We start from the raw sequence: 8,841 nt of genomic DNA, 5'->3' as shown, positions 1-8,841 counted from the left end.
GGGATTTAACTCATTTGGCTAAATGTAGTGTTCATACAGTTGCTAATTATACTTCTTTTTTTGTTTTTTTTTAAACTTACTCTTTTCTTCCAAATGCACGAGGTGATAAGGGCTCAATTTGAGCTTGGAGTCTTGTATGGTTTTGGGTAACCAGCCTACAAGAGTGTTTTTCTCTTCTGAATCTGTAAATCTTAATTTTAACACCAATGTTGGAAATTGGTGGGAAGAGGAGATGAAACTTACTAATTTTCCCCCCTTATCCCCCTTTTCCTTCTCTAAATGGGTATGGTCAGTATTACTGGACTCACACATCCAGTGGAGTTTCCTGTTAACCTGATGTGAAACTGCACTGAAATGAACACCTGAAAACAGCAATTTTTTGGAAGGTCTTTTTGTTTTCAGTTGGAAAGCAGCCACTCTGCATATTATAACTGCTAGATAATCTGATTTCTGTGTTTCAGCCAACTTTCCTGATTGGCCTATTCCTTGCTAGAGGCTTTCTTCAGGTTATGTTTATTCTTTTTGCCTGATTTGCTCATTTGAGTAATACTTTTTAGTATTTCATTTTTTCCTAAATGCAAAAGCCTGTCTTAAATTTGTGTTCTATTTATTATGTTTTTCAAGTAAGGAAGGAAATAATGAACCTTGCTCTTCAAATCCAACGTCAGCTTCTTGGACCACTTCATGAGTTTAAACACGTGAATTTAAACACACAAAGCATAGTGCCTGGTGTTTTGCTTTGAAAGCAGAAAATTTACATCCATTAAGGAGATCATTTTAAAGGTTATGTATTTTTTCTGTTTTTTCAGGAGGACCCCAATGATATCGACCCCAAAAGGAAAGACGTGCGTGGCAGTGATGGGGAGGACAAAGCACAGAGCGTGGAGACACTACCTCCAGGTACTGCTGTAACATTTGTTCTGAAAGATCCATTAGCCATAAAACATTGATTTTTGAAAGCCATAAAACATAGCAGTTGTTCTGCTTCATTCTTTGGAGCTTGGAAGTGCTGGGATTATTTTAGACAGATGTACTACTTTGTTCTTAAAGCTTCAGCTGCCTTAAATCTTCACTGCTCCTGTGGGTTGGAAGCCATAGAGAATGTGAGTCTGCAGCTCTGTTTGTATTGTCCTGCAAGAGGTTTTTATCTGCCCTAAAAAACCTCAAAAAGTAGTGCATTTCTCTCCATGGATAGTGCTGGCAGGCACCAGACAAGCTGCCTTGGGACTCTGCTTCTGACAGAAGATTCAGCCAAAGTTCATCCTTTTTTTTTTTTAGGTGCATCCAGCTTTTGGTCTGGCAGCTTTTCCTAAGTTCACTGAGGGCACACCTTGTTTGTCACATGCTGGCAAGTGAAAAGAGAATTTTGTTGAGTTTTAAGGTTTTTTTGTCTCGTGCCTTGAGGATGAGCAAGGAAAATGATGTGTTAAGGGACCTTCATTTCATATGACTGCTTCCACAGAACTTCTTTTGCTGCTGAGCTGTTTCACATCAATGAGGTTTATTTATAGCTATGATTGAGGAACTAAGGAATACAGAAGTAGTAAAATGGATTTGAGTATTTTATAATGTATTTGAAAAGTTTACCATCTGAGCAGGGCAGCTTCTGATCAGGTAGCTTTCTCTAAAACATTTTACTCCTCTTTGCTTAATCCTAACCTTTAGCTTCCAAATTTATGTACACAAACCAACAGAAATACTGTGAGATCTTGAATAAAGAACTACCCAAGGTAAACTTAAGCACCTGGAAAACTCCATCCCCAATAATGGGGTAGGATTTATTATTTTACAGTCTTAGACTCCTGGTACAGTATAAGCTGTTTGACTTTTTTGGCTTTTTTCTGTAGCCTTTGGCCTACCTTGTCTTAGCTGCTTTCTGGAGAGGGGAAACAAGAATCTAGTTATACATGTATGCTTTTTTGGCAAAAACTTTGTGTATGAACTGGGAAATAAATCATAAGAAGTTGAAGAGCCTGGCTTGTTTAACTTGGTTCCTGGCAGATATTTCCAAGTATTTTTTTTTTTCCCTTAACAAAACTCTCTGCAAATAGTGTTACTGGGATTGTAGGTCAGCCAATTCTGCACCTTCAGGCTACTATTCTTATTTCCCCTTTTTGAATGTTTTTGTACTCTGGGCCAAATTTCCTCCAAGACTTTCCTTTCCCAGAGGCCCGAAGTAGCCATTTGAGTATTAAAAGAAGTGGCAAGTGTCACAAGTTGAAAGTAAAAGAAATTGGAAGCTGGAAGAGTTGATACCAGAAGTGAAATTCAGTGTACAGTAGGTCAGGGCTTTTTCTTTTTATTTAATCTGTTGATTAATAATCTCTTCTGGTTTGGTTTAACAGGCAGGAGAGTCTTTACTGCAAGGTAATACCAGAGTCTGGAGTCAAATATCAAAGATTAGACAGACAGTGATTGAAGAGTTTATAATTCTGTTTTGATTATTTGCAGCTTGTGTAGGCAAACTTTTGAATCCTTACAGCAACAAAGCTTGGAATTCCTATTTCTGCAGATTCTGTGGGCTTTTTTAAAGTAAAGTGATTTAAAAATGAGATTTGAGGAGGGTATTGGTTCAAAACTTTCTTGCTTTTCCACTGATGTTAGGAGACTCATAGTCCAGGTTTCAGCATTGTGCAGCACAGCATCTTTCAGAACTTCTTGGAATTAGGGAATTATTATTTTTATCTCCAAAATTGTTTTCTATCCAGGTTAAACTATTGTGTTTTTACCTTCTGTATATGAGAGTGTTCTTGCTTTTCCACTGATGTTAGGAGACTCATAGTCCAGGTTTCAGCACTGTGCATCATAGCATCTTTCAGAACTTACTGGAATTAGGGAATTATTATTTTCATCTTCAGAATTATTTTATATCAAGGTTAAACTGTTGGGGTTTTACCTTCTGTACATGAGTGTATCTGTCAGCTGTCACTTGGTGACTTTTTTAATATGCTACAGAAGTCTTATTTTTTTTGTTTGTGAAAACAGTGATGTTAATTCTCCTAGTTAAAAAGACTGAATTGTCTGCAGGGATAACTAAACCAAAACTAGGTAACCAGTTCTCTAATTCTAGGAGGCTCAGCAGTCACTGAAACAGCCAAGCAGCTCTTTTTCTTAGATCTGGAATCTCTTAATGCCTCTAAGTCAAAATAACTATATTTTTATTGACTATCCTACTGCTTTTAAGCTGTATTGAATCAGAAAGAGGGAGTCCAAGCTATTGAGGGGATTTTATATCAATTTATTCCTACTCTGTTCCCTGCTGCTTGGTTGTATGCAGATTTATCTCTTAGGATTTTTTCCTCTTCGATCTCCCTTCTGAGCTGCTCTTCCCATTATCTGACTTCTCCTGCTTTGCCTCTTTCCTGGCTCCTGAAGCAAAATTCTCTTGTTTGAGGTTTTTGGTGGTGTGCTTTGGTTTTTATTTTTTATTTTTTTTAGTGTGACCTGTCACTGCTTTTCAGTAAACTTATCTCTATGAAGTGGTCTCTCTTTTTCTTAAATGTATTCTATGCTTTCTGTACTAGTGTTGTGTTTGCTGGTTTTAAAGTCTTGGAAAATGATAAATGATCAATTTTAAATTATTTATATCAAACTCTACTTGGGTGGAAACTGGAACAGAGTATTATTATATGTATTTTTCAAATACAGTTGCTTATTAAAGAGAAAAAAAAAAAAAGAAGATATATGCTTCCTATTTAGAATCAACAAGCTTATTACTTAAAATAATAGCAGAGAATTGCATTGCTTTTGGTGATTGCCAAGATTTCAGAGTTGGGGAATACCTGGGACAAAAAGCAGCAGCTTTACTGATTTCACCTTGTTTCTGCTCAGCTGCTCAGGCTGGGAACAGTCTGTAAAAAGGTCTGTAAAAATGAGCCCTTTTTGCTATAACCAAGTTTAGCACTGCAGCCTCTGCAGGTTCCAGGTTCATAGCCAATTCAGTGTTGGGTTGTTTTTTGTGGTTTTTTGTTTGTTTGTTTGTTTGGGTTTTTTCTTCTTTTTTTCTTTCTTCTTCTTTCCTTCTTCTTTCCTTCTTCTTTCCTTCTTCTTTCCTTCTTCTTTCCTTCTTCTTTCCTTCTTCTTTCCTTCTTCTTTCCTTCTTCTTTCCTTCTTCTTTCCTTCTTCTTTCCTTCTTCTTTCCTTCTTCTTTCCTTCTTCTTTCCTTCTTCTTTCCTTCTTCTTTCCTTCTTTCTTCTCTTTCCTTCTTCTTTCCTTCTTCTTTCCTTCTTCTTTCCTTCTTCTTTCCTTCTTCTTTCCTTCTTCTTTCCTTCTTCTTTCCTTCTTCTTTCCTTCTTCTTTCCTTCTTCTTTCCTTCTTCTTTCCTTTTCTTTCCTTCTTTTCTTTTTTCCTTTTTTTCTTTTTTCTTTTTCTTTTTTCTTTTTTTCTTTTTTCTTTTTTCTTTTTTTCTTTTTCTTTTTTCTTTTTTCTTTTCTTCTTTTTTTTCTTTTCTTCTTTTTTTCTTTCTTCTTTTTTTCTTTTCTTCTTTTCTTCTTTTCTTCTTTTCTTCTTTTTTTCTTTTCTTCTTTTTTTTCTTTTCTTTCTTTTTTTTCTTTTCTTCTTTTTTCTCCTTTCTCCTTTCTCCTTTCTCCTTTCTCCTTTCTCCTTTCTCCTTTCTCCTTTCTCCTTTCTCCTTTCTCCTTTCTCCTTTCTCCTTTCTCCTTTTCCCCCTTCCCCCTTCCTCTCCCTCCCTCCCTCCCTCCCTCTCCCTTCCCCCTCTTTCCTTTTTTTTTGTATTTTTGTTTTTGTTTTGGGGTTTTTTGGCTCTCTTTGGCTCTGGCAGCAAATTCTTTCTCACATTAGGTTTCAGCACAGATACACGTTTGCTAGAACCTGAAGCTATAAGGGTCCTTTTAGCCTCTCTTTCTCCAGCCTAAACAATCCCAGTTTCCTCACCTGATTGTTGTCAGACTTGTTCTCCAGACCCTTCACCTTGGTTGCTCTTCTTTGGACAAGCTCCAGCACCTCAGTCTCCTTGTAATGAGGGACCCAAACTTGACCACAGCATTTGAGGTCTGGCCTCACCAAGTACAAGGGGACAGTCACCTCCCTTCTGCTGGCCACGCTGCTTCTGATAGAAGCCAGGATGGTCTTGGTGGCCTTCTTGGCCACCTGGGCACATTGCTGCCTCATGTTCAGCCCAGTGTCTCCCAGCATCCCCAGGTCCTTTTCTGCTGGGAATCTTGGCAGCCACTCTTCCCCAAACCTGTAGCATCTCACGTGGGGTGGTTGTGACCCAAGTGCCAGAACCCTCAGCTTTGGATCAGCCTTTCATTTTCTAGCAGTTAACTTTTAGTTAGTTAACTTTTAGTTTAGTTAGTGCTTAGTTTAGTTTAGTTCAGAAGGACAAAACGTGTTCAAGAAGAATGGTTGGGATGGCATCACAGGGTGACCTCAAGATCTCTTGTCCGTTCATTACTCTTCCTACTTGTCACGGTTTAACACTGGCCTGGCAATTAAACCGAGTACCAGATGCTCTCTATTAATCTCTCTCTCCTCCCTGATAAAGAAAGGAGAGAGAATAAGGGAGAGAGACTGATGGGTTGGGAACTAAACTACACAACTTTAATGAAACAGGAATGATAAATAGGAAAAATGACTAAATCTATACAAATATACAGGAAAATGGATCCCACATTCCTCCCCCCTTTTCCCCAGTAACTCTCACGTCACCCCCGAGGCTGCAGGGCAGCCCTGGGAAAGTCCAGGCTGGAATCCTGGGGTCAGCAGCAGTTGGAGCTGGAGGCAGGAACACACAGATATGGGCTGGGATGGATCAGGAGCACAGGCAGAGGAAGGGATGGAATCCTCCCAGGATGCTGGGTGAAGGAAGGGAAGCAGGAAGGGCAGGAGCTGGAAGCTGGAAGTAGGAAATAATGAAATCTGGCTTGGCCCTTGTGATCCCTCAGATTTATCCTGAGTATGAGGTGTATGGGATGGAATCCTCTGGTCAATTCTGGCATCTATCTTGTCTGTTCCTCCCCAGAGGAGGCTGCAGGTGGGACCTCTTTATTCCTTCTGGAGGGTAAAAGTTTTCCTCAGAGCTGAGCAGTGTCCTTGGCTCTGCACACCAGGCTCTAGCAGTAACTAGAAACATGGAGTGTTATCAGTCCTAGAAGCACACACTGTCTGAGAAACTTGCTGTTAATTTCAGCAAGTGCAACTACTTACAAGAGACTCAGCTAAAAGCAAAAGTACAAGACAAAAAATCCCCTTTATCCTGGCCCAAACCAGGACAACTACTGGATGGAAGTAGTGCCACTGCTGGGGGCAGCAGTCCTCTTGGAAGTTGGGGTGCTTGGAAGTTGACCATCCTGTATAAATGTATTTTAAGTGTAGATTATATTTTGGAAAACTGTATTGAACTGGATAGGCAGAGAAAAATATTCAACATATGTTCCAGATTGAAGTTCCATTATAATTTAGAACCAAGCATGATAATAGTGTTCAGTCACCAAGGAGGTTGCAGAAATACTGGGAAATGGGAGGTTTACAGGGAGGTGACCTTGTGATCTCTGCTGTTTCTTGCAGTTTCCTGTATCAGACTACTCTGCATTTGGGTAATTTTCTTGCAAGTGACATTTGGTTTCACTTTACTAAACAACTCTGCATTGGGTTATTTGTTGTGTGGTAGCTGGCTGAAGTGTAAACTTGTTTACAAAGTTCCTGGAAATATTTTGAAGAAAAAACTTGAAAGGCCAAGCAAAACTCTTGACACTTTGTGGGCTACCAACAACAGCTGGAAAGTTAATTTTTTTTTTAGTGTTCTTTCAGTAACTGGTATTTGAAAATATGTATTTTTCCCTCCAGTTATTTTGCTGTAGTTTCCCCTCTGGGCTGCCTCACCAAGTGTCTATTAAATACTGTTCTGCAGTCTGCTTTTGTTTAACTCTCTAGTTCTGGCTTCTTTGTATGTTCATGTTTTAACTTATTTAGGATGGGAATTCAGATGTAAAAATAATTGCCTTAATATTAACTGCCTAGCTCTTAAACCACTAAACCAGTGGTTTAAAGGGTGGTCCAAAAGTACTTTTACTCTGGCTTGACTTGGATGCTTGAAATTTATTAAACCAGCCAAGCATCCCAAATCCACCTCCTCCCATCCCACCCTCCTACCACCTTAATATTTTTGCCTTACAACCTCCACTACCATCTGATAACCAAATGACACCTTTGGTCCAAGTGGCTTTTGTAGCTGAATTCCTCAGATGATCATAAGATTTTAGAGAATTTTTAATCAAGTTGGGGGCATTTGTCCTGTTAAACAACAGACAGCTTTTTTTTTTCATGATGGAAAGTACCTTTTAAATATCTTCTAGGGAGGAGTAAATGTGTCATAGTTGTGGCCTGGCTCATGGACAGCAAATGAAATGAGGTCAGTTCCCATGCTGAGCAGGTTGTGAGATGGAACAAAGGGAAACCCTGAACCATCTGAGCAACCTCTGACTCCTCTTAACAGCTGTCACTGTTCCCTTTATGCACATTTAGTTTAGGATCTGCTATAATTTTTGTCTAAAAGCTGAACTTGAATGGAGTGACATCTCTGCAACCAGCTATTTACTAAACTTAACTGAAAGTACATAAAAAACTTTATATATAATTAATATGAAAACAATGACTATTAACTCTCTTTTCATCTTTAATATATAGTGACCCCAAAAGACAGCTTTTGCTTTTTTCTTTTTTGATGTGCTTACAGGAGATTCTCATCTATATCTGTGTTAAAGCAAGAACATCCAAGAACATCTATATTGCATTAGAACTTCAGCTGTGATTTTGGGTTCAATGTGGTATAAATTTGCTATAGTTTGGCTGTCAGTGGCTGAAAAAAATAGGTTAAAAAAAAAGGCAGAGGTAAAAACTGATAATTTGAAAACATTTGGTAGATATCATACCATTATTCTATACCTGAGGATGGGGAAAGTGCTGAAATTTCCTTCCTGGAGGCTGGATGCTTATCTACCTTTCCATGTTTGTGCCACAGTCAGTCACATAATAACACAGTCCTTGTTAAAACAAGATTTACTTGTGAATCAGTTCTGGTTGTGAAGGAGGTTGCATTTCTGTCATACTGGGGGAGATCTAGTGTTCTGCCTACATGAAATGTTGTTTTTTTGAATAATAATGGTCTTGTACTTCTGAAATGTCTGTTCTTCAGATGGTTTGATTGTGACTATGTTTTTACTTATGGAATGAGACATTACATTATGTTATAATGTCTTTAAAGTCTACTCTTGATCTTAAATATATTTTACTTGGATAACTTTATTTTCGGATCATCAGCCATATTATTGCCCATCAATATGTGGTGGATTTATTTTTAAAGAGGAACTATAGTAGCTGGGGTTAAAAAAAAACCCCAAACCAAAACGGATGAGATGAAGCACAGTCTGGTGGTTACTTGTATGAAATGAGGCCTGCAAAATTGTTTTATTTTTATATTAATTCCCAGGGTATTATAGAGGAATTTAATATGCAAAAGTGACTGTTGATGTTACACTGCTGACAGTACTGCTGAGGATAATGACTGCTGCACGATTAAAAACCAAGCTATTTTCATCAGTTGTCTGTGGATTTGCTGAGTGCTGTTCTTGAAATGGCAAAGATTAAATTGGATATTTTTCTCTGTTTGTGTTTTTTCCCTTGCAGGAAAAGTTAGGTGGCAGGACTTTGACCAAGATGCTTATGTTGGTGCTACCATGGTGCGGTCTGGGCAGGACCCGTATGCCCGCAACAAGTTCAATCAGGTAGAAAGTGACAAGCTGCGGATGGACCGAAGCATTCCTGACACCAGGCATGATCAGTAAGTGCCAAAGTGAGCCAGGTTTGAGTTGGATTAACCTT

At 38.6% G+C, this 8,841-nt stretch overlaps 1 protein-coding gene across 1 annotated transcript in view; it reads left to right on the top strand.

The window, feature by feature from the left end:
- Positions 1-279: 279 nt before the first annotated feature.
- GALNT2 (polypeptide N-acetylgalactosaminyltransferase 2) overlaps positions 280-8,841 on the top strand; it is a 47,044-nt gene continuing 38,482 nt past the window's right edge. The window contains exons 1-3 of the mRNA XM_030446703.1: positions 280-283; positions 769-900; positions 8,647-8,800. Coding sequence (XP_030302563.1) covers positions 280-283; positions 769-900; positions 8,647-8,800 — 290 coding nt within the window. The remainder of the gene's footprint in view (positions 284-768; positions 901-8,646; positions 8,801-8,841) is intronic.

Source organism: Calypte anna, chromosome 3 (assembly GCF_003957555.1).
Source record: "Calypte anna isolate BGI_N300 chromosome 3, bCalAnn1_v1.p, whole genome shotgun sequence".
Lineage (NCBI taxonomy): Eukaryota > Metazoa > Chordata > Aves > Apodiformes > Trochilidae > Calypte > Calypte anna.
This window is presented reverse-complemented; position numbering and strand designations above follow the sequence as displayed.